The sequence below is a fragment of the Neovison vison genome, chromosome 5, assembly GCF_020171115.1.
Source record: "Neovison vison isolate M4711 chromosome 5, ASM_NN_V1, whole genome shotgun sequence".
Classification (NCBI taxonomy): Eukaryota; Metazoa; Chordata; class Mammalia; order Carnivora; family Mustelidae; genus Neogale; species Neogale vison.
In genome coordinates this window covers 110,355,286-110,363,272 of record NC_058095.1, presented here as the reverse complement: position 1 = coordinate 110,363,272, position 7,987 = coordinate 110,355,286, and the positions used below count along the sequence as shown (strand labels likewise).

General features: G+C 48.5%; 1 protein-coding gene across 1 annotated transcript in view; it reads right to left on the bottom strand.

Annotated features, from left to right (window-relative positions):
* Positions 1-888: 888 nt before the first annotated feature.
* The window catches only part of SIAH3 (siah E3 ubiquitin protein ligase family member 3), a 71,215-nt gene continuing 64,116 nt past the window's right edge, over positions 889-7,987 (bottom strand). The window contains exon 2 of the mRNA XM_044249754.1: positions 889-7,151. Within this exon, the coding sequence (XP_044105689.1) occupies positions 6,483-7,151 (669 nt within the window). The 3' untranslated portion in view covers positions 889-6,482. The remainder of the gene's footprint in view (positions 7,152-7,987) is intronic.

Here is a 7,987-nt window from a genome sequence, read left to right as displayed (position 1 = left end):
ATCAGAATCCTGGGTCTCATTCTGGACCTCTTTAATCAGAGATCTTTGGCTCTGGGGCCCCAAAATTAAACTCTAATATTTCTTAAGCACGCTAAAGTCTGGGAATGAAAACCCCAGATCCCAGAGTGGGGCCGGGGCAGGTCTTCCCTCTCTGGTCACACTCAGGCAGGTCAGCTTCTCCCTCCTTTCAGTGGAGTCTCCTTCTAGCACTGAACAACCTTCGTGCATGGCTTTGAAGGTCTTTGGAGGGAAGTGGCAGCTACCTGGAATAGCACGGGATGCAGAATTGTCCCAAGAGAGGCCAGGGCCTGAGAAGTCACCTGGCTCATGAATATTCATGTCAGCCATGTGGTCAGTGTGATCACTCAGATCAATTCAAGGCCATGTCTGTAAGGCTTTGTGAGAGCGGGAAACAGGTTCTGGGAATAAGGAGGTAGGGAAGAAGATAGAGGTTAATGTGAATTGACAGGCAATAGGATTAGCACTCTTGCTCAATCCCGATCTTGCGAGTAACTAACAGTGGCCTGAAATTAAAGAATTAAACCATGAAGGCTCCCTTGACAACTGATCTGATAGGACCAGAAGTAAATTTCAGGGACACTGTTGTCAGGCAGAAGGAGGGGAGAGCTGAGCTAAGAGGTCCAGGAAGGAAGGAAGGAAGGAAGAGAAGGGAAGGGGAGCAAACGCCTCTCCCTTTCTTTGCAATCCAGTGAGAGCGGCTTTGGTCCCCCTGGGGCTGAACCACGCACTGAGCTAGAGTTGCCAAGGCTTTAATTCACCTCTATAGCACTCTCTTCCTTACATCCAATTACGACTTTAAAATAGAGGCAAAAATGAAAAGGGGAGGAAGATAATGAAACATAAGTCAAATATGGCAGCTGGCGAATTTCTGATAATTGCTTTCCCTTGTAGCATTTTATTTCTGTTCCCGCATGTTGTACAGTAGCCTGTAGGGAGACAATAAAAAAAACAAAAAACAAAAAACAAAAAACACTACCACCACCAAAAAATAACTCCAAAGTGTTCAGGAAAACAATATCAATTGCACTTTAATAACACTCTTCATGGGAGACAGAATAGAGGTAAAGTAGCGTTCTACGTTTGCTTTTTGCTGTCTTTAACATCATAAGAAAGCCTAGAAAAGTATATATACATCAATTCAGGGTAAATAAAATGATTCTCAGTTTCCTTTCTCTTTCTTATGTCAATACCCTAAAAAAAGGTTAAAAAAAAGGGGGTGTTTACAGTACTCAAGGTAAAATATTTTCATACAATACTGGAAAAGACAAACTCTAACTCATGTAGGTAACCCACGTGATAGCCTGATTTGGGGGGAAAGGATCAATGCTTATCTACAGTAGATCTCTTGGATCTCTTTTTGGTGAGGTTTTTCTTGGGTGGCCATTCCCCAGGTTAGCCCAACAGAGAACTCACTAGTTCTTGATGGAAAATTTCAGAACAAATAATTTGAAGGTCTGACAATCTACTGGGAGATGCTATTTTCAATGTCATTTGTAGCTAAACTTTCAATAGAAGTGTAGTTTTGTGATGTCCAGTCCACAGTCCCTTCTCCTTCCACCAGAAATTAGATCTAAGTGGAAGCTTCAGCAAGCCTCACTCCTTCCATCCCTCACAATGAAACCACTGGGGTCAGAGTAACTGATTTTGCTGTTGACCTTGAGATTCTGCCTACTTCCAAACACAGCCCAGAGTTTCCTGTGACTTTTACCCTAGTGGGAACCATGCCCTTCATTTAGAAAGAGTATTGGTGAGACTCAGCTATAGATTATGAGCAGGATCCTTTGTTGGGTTACAGTGGAGTGAAGGAGCCAGAGTAGGAAAATGAGGTACTGGGCTCTGTTCTTTACATGATGTCCCTTGACTCATTACCTTTTCTGTCCCTCAGCTTTGTGCGGTGTAAGGGTCCTACTTCAGTGGTAACACATTTTCTGTGATGCTTACACCACTGTTCATGGTGCCCTTTCCAGATGTGGGATACTTCCAGTCACTAATTTCCAAGTTAAATATTTTTTTTTTCTTCTTTCCAAAGTGAAATATTTCTTTAGATGGGGTTTTGGTCTACATGTAGAGATAAGAAAATTGACCTATAAGGACAAGTAGCAGTATCATCCACTCCTGTAGAACTTGATTTTACTTTCTGGACTGGGATGGTCAATAGGTTGGTTTTGTGGAGCTGTGACTTTTGCATGAAAGTCATCAGATAGAACTTCTTGCACTAACAGCAATCGAGCTGGGTACAGGGTTGGGCAAGGAATGCCCTTGAAGCTGCCTAGAGGCCCCAGACTCCTTTCTACAGAATAGAATGTGATTTCCCTGTAATTTGCTGTTCCACTAGCCACAGATTGGCTGTAATCTGTGTCTCTGTCAGTGTGGCCAACAGAATTTTACTTCTCCTCCCAAAGTCCTCTGTCCTCTACACTCTGTGTGTAAAAGAGATGCCTTGGTAAACATTTAACAGCTAGTTCTCCAAAGAGGAAAAGCCCTGGCTTATCATGTTTGCCTATTTCCAGGAGTGTAAGCACTACCACCACAGCCAGTTTTAAGCTTTTGCTGTGACATCATCCAATATGGAGTCCGTGGGGCATCACTGTGCGGTGTTTGCCATACAGTTATGGTAAATGGAAGTAGTCTCAAGAGCACAGAAAATAAGGGAGTAGTGTGACAATTAGGAAGTGAGGAGTTTTGAATAGTTATTACCTTTGTTTTCATTATTGTACTAATGTACTAATTGTACATTTATATAATTTAATTTTTAGTGATGGCTGTGCTTAGTCAGCTTGTAGAATTCCTAAAAGGTTTGGCAACTAGTATACAAACCAGTTGTAGCCCAGCAGCCTGGTCTTGGGCTGGGAGAAGAGTGGGGAAACAGGAGAAACAAAAGGGCACAGTTAGCCCCCAAAGGTCTCTATGCCATTCAGGGTCCACAAATTCATAGAAATAGCACAAGGTGGTATCGGTCAGGAGACTGGGACTGCGGGGTTAGACATGTGGGTTCCAGACCCACCTCTACTCTTTGCTGGCGGTGTGACTTTAAACAAGGTCCAAACTCTCTCAGCTCAAATTTCTCACTGGTACAACAAAAGTACCTGTTTCATAAGGTTGTTATGGGGATGAAATGCGAATAATATATTCAAAGCATTCAACCTACTGTGTTACACATTAAACTTTCAATAAATGGGAGCCACGAGTACTGTTACTATTATTAACCTGGCCCATTTCTAAAATGTCCAAAGTAGCCACGGAGAGTGATGGGATCTATTTCAGATGCAGGTTCATGCCAAGACTATTCAAGACAACCTTCTTTGTATGGGCCGACCTCCATCTCAGCAACAACTGTTTACGTAGACACAGCCTCCAAGGAGGACTGTCCACACCTCCTGAAAAGAATCATTCTCACAGATGCCTGGAATTTAAGCACTGGTGACTCCTCTCTTGCTCTAAGTGGGGCTCTCGTCCTAGGCCTACTTTTAAAATCCAGATACCCCTCAGAGGGTGAGTCATTAAGTCAGCATCTGGGTATGAATGAGGTCATGAGATCCCAGAGCTCTCCACCAATAGACTCCAGACTCTGGGAAATCTAAGAACGAGGATCCTGGAGCCCCAGGGCATGGAAGACTCCACAGCCATTACCTGCTCCCACCACCCCACCCTCTGCTTCTAGGTTGACCAGTTCTTCCAGCAGAGCTGCCTTTAAGAGCAAATGCGCTCCAGTCTCTCTCTCTCCCTGATCCCTCAGGTATCCCAGAACAAAGACCGGGTTGACCCTTGGGACCATTAGTCCACTGAGGAGGTGGGAGGGAACACTGCTGAATATTTGGGGCCAGTCTTCCTTTTCCCAGAACACCAAATTTGTAGTCATTTGGTCGGGTTCTAATCATGGCCCTGACCACTTGGTGTGTGACCTTGGGAAGGTCATGTCGTGTCTCTGAATCTCTATTTTTTTCTAGTAAATTGAGGATGCTGCCAAGGATTTACTTAACCCGAGATTGGAATGTGGGAGCCATTTGTAGCGGTAAAGCTCACCACAACACGCTGTTGGTGCTGTTTTCTCTTCTCTCGTCATTGTTTTTGGTTTCCTCTTTTTTCTTCAATTCCTCACGTGTGGCTACGGAGAGGGAGGCCGTCTGGGGAGCATCATAGATGGATGAAAAGGAAACATTCCTATCCTTTATTCTAAACATTCCTAAGTACCCAAAATACAAGTTCCTGTCTGGGGTCCCCCATTCATAATCCAGTCTTCTGTGCAATAATAACCTGAAGTTATTCCCAGTTTGGCTCAGGTAACAGCACAAGAAGAAGGCAGAGGTGGTGTCTGCAGGAATTCTAAGGCCCTGTGCACTGTAATTATACTCTCGTTGAGGTTTTGTCTGTTGGTTTGTCTGGGGCACCTGTGATGCTACAGAAATGTTTCAGAGTTGCTGAGTATCAGGAACCAGGGGAGGAACTGTGGCTTCTTGAAGTAAGACTTACAGGCAAGGAGATCTGAGGTTTTGGGGAAGGGCCTGTGGGTAAAGGAAGGAACCAAGTGAGCCCGTCTCTCCTGTGCGGGCCAGCCAGCCTCAGCTTGTTCCTGGGCGTCTGTGTGGTTCAAGGGCAGAGCTGGTGCCCTGGTAGGATGTTCTGACAGAGTGAGCAGATTCCAGCCCCTTCCTTGCGACCGTGACCTGATGTTGGCCTCAGGCAGTGACACGATGTTTAGGGGCCCCCTCGGGGCTCTAACCTGACCAAAGTTTGGCCCCACGATTTGGCCTCGGCGATGGCTGTGTGACTAGAAAGGGCTGGTTTAGGGAATCTCCCGACTGCCACCACCCTTGGGGCGTGGGTGGGCAGCAGAGGCGACTGGAGGATGATCTCATATGAGGGGGGAGGATGCTGTGTTTCGGGATCAATTATTTTTAGTGGGGAGAAGACTGCTGATGGCGAACCAGGGCAAGTTGCCTGAAACTAAGTACTCACTTGGAGGGCTGCCCAGATGCAGCCGAGATAGCTGGGGTGAGGGAACGGGCCAGAGAGCCACATCTGCGTGGCAGAAGAATCACTCAATTCTGCTGAGTGTCGTGTGGGGTTTGGTGCCATGCTCTTCAGCGACCAAAGCGTAGCCAAAGAAAACACAAACATGAGGAGGGAGAAGAGGGTATACCGGGAAGGCTGAACAGTGTTCACCTTTGAACCGAAGAGACAAAGTCCATTTAAACATGCTTACTCTCTTCAAATACACAAGAGAAACTTCTACAAGGAGGTGTTGAATTGTTCTGGCAAGCAAACATGAGGAAGCAGTCTATGTAGAGGCAAGATGGATTTTTGTCACCTTTCCATTCGCACTGCAACAGGAAGCTGGCAATAGCTGACCAGTGACAATGTTTGTGTGCTGTAAGAGAAAGGAAGAGGACCTCCTCTCCCCTGCCCCAGGTGTATGAGTCACCTCTGACCTCCAGAGGTCAGAGGTCCTGGCACACCCTCCCAATTCCTTGGGTCTGATGCGGAGTTATGATTCTGCTTTACAGGATATCAAGAGTAAAGTGGGTTTCTTCGTGTGTTACGGAAGAGTTCCGCCCCAGTGAAAGGATTGATGGATTTTACAATTTGATAATAAAACCTCGGAGGAGAGAATGCCCTCCCAGAGGTGGGAGATTAATTTATCTTTCTTCTCAGCGGCTTCTCATCCCCTGCATCTTGCCTGTTCTTTTCTCCTACTTGCTCAACAGAGGGCAAAGAGGTTTTCAGGAGAGCACCATAAACATGAGGGCTTTGGCCCAGCGCAGGGAAGGACAGCCCAGGCTGATGGCAAGCCCCTGGCAGCCTGCCAACAGAGGTCCCCCTGGCAGCCTCATGATGGGATGTCCCCGGGCAGTCTGGTGCCCTGGCCTTCAGAGGAGACCCTGTCTCCTCACATCCAGGCAGCTTAGCTCTGACCCTAAGGTTCCTGGGAAGGTGTCAGAGTTGTGTCTGGCTGGTCTGAAACATAACTCTGAGCTGGCCAGGTCGCTCTCCCCAACCTGCTGTCCTCACACCTCAGAGGTAGCTCGGTTGGAAATAGACGAAGAGAGAAGGAAGAAAGGATTCAGACGCTAAACCTCCTCTCAACCCCAGCAGTCCTCTTCGTGGTCTCAGTGGCTTTTGCTTATGTGGGAAGCAGTGGAGAAGGGCACTGGGGGTGCGGGAACTCACCATTCTGATCGCATCGGGTTACAAATGCTCTGTGAAGCTATACGGACAAATCAGGACGGGCCTCACACCAAGATCGTGAATCACAGGCTGTTTACCTACTCTAATGCCCACGGAGGACAAATACTAAATACCACAAAGTACCTGAGACAAAAAAAGAAAGGAAGGAAGGAAGGTGGGAAGGAGGGAGAAGAATAAAAAGGAGCCTGGAGTCCCGGCCTCCGGAGATTCCCAGGGACACAGGTAGAGCGTCTGGGGGCAGGTGGCTGTGCCTGAACGTCCAGTGGCCTCCGGCTTCACGTCTCGGCTTCTGACGGGCAGACCTCTGCAGCCGTGATGGCGATCCCGATGGCCAGGCTGCCGTTGTCGGTGAAGAGCTGGGCCAGCGAGGTGTTGAGGACGAGGCAGTCCCCGTCAGTGATCACTGAGTCCACGCACTCGAGAACAGACCGGGGGGTGGCCTCCCATTTCAGACGCCGATGGTTTCTGTTGAGCTCCAGGCGATAGGTGAAGCAGTCGGCCTGGGTGGGGGTCCCGATCAGCATCATGGTGGCAAAGAACTGGGGGTGCCCTGCGTGCCTCTCCTGCTTCCTAAGCACCAGCAGAAAGTGGTGGCCCAGGCAGGAGTGCATGATGATCCAGTCGGCTGGTGCGGGCAGGTGCATGTCCGTGGCCAGGAAGACGATCTCCGCTCCCTGGAGGATGTCGACCCTGTGCATCTGCCGTAGATGGGGCACCACCACCTCCAGGTGGCCTTCCCACTGGCAGGAGAACAGGGGGCACATGCAGGGTGTCACCTGGGCAGCGTGCAGCCCTGCCTCCTGGTGGTGGAGGTGGTGCGGGCGAGCGTGGTGGCGGAGGTGATGGTGGGGACGGTGATGGCGGTGGTGGTGGGTGAGGTGGTGGGGGGGGAAGCTGCCTTGCTCTGGCGCGCTCTGAGCGATGGCACGGCAGCTGGACACATACTGTGGGAGAGAGAGCAGAGGGTCAGCGACTGAGGCCAGTCTCTTGGCATCGCCGAGGCTCCCCAGGTATGCCAAGGGTTAAAAACAGATGTCCCAGGGCAGGTAGAGAAAGCTTGCTTGCTTTCCCTCCCTCTCACCCTCCCTCCCTCCCTCCCTCCCTCCCTTCCTTTCTCCCCTCTTCCTTCCGCCCTTCATGCCCCACCCCCCGCCGCCTCCCTTCCTTCCCCCTTCCTCCCTCCCTCCTCCTCCTTTCCTTCCCTCTTTCCTTCCTCCCCCCATCCTTCCTTCCTTACCATCCTTCTTTCTTCCCCCTCTCCCTTCCTTCCTTCTATAGAAAGGGGAAGGCAAAGGGAGAGGGAGAAAGTAAATCTTAAGCACCCTCCGTGCTGAATGTAGAGGCTGACCTGGGGCTCAGTCTCACGACCCTGAGATCATGACCTGAGTAGAGATCAAGAGTCCAATGCTTAGTCAACTGAGCCCCCCAGGTGCTGAGTTATAAGAAAGCTTTATTTCTTAAAAAAGGAGGGGACTGCCAGAGTGGTTTCCAAAGCGACGGCACCATTTCATGCTCTTGTCAGCCATGTAAGAGGACTCCAGTTTCTCTACGTCCTTGCCAACACTCATGATTATCTGATTTGACAAGGGCTTTTATGAGACACAATTAATTGTTTTGAGTGTTTTTCCAGATTTAGATGCTGAGACATTGTAAAGTCTTCTCCATGATATTTCATTTTGGTATAGAATCTAGATTTTTTTTTCTAATTAAAAAAAAATAGAAGCTCCTATAGAAGATTCCTCCTGAAAAAAAGAGATTTTCCAAATATAATAGTACATTA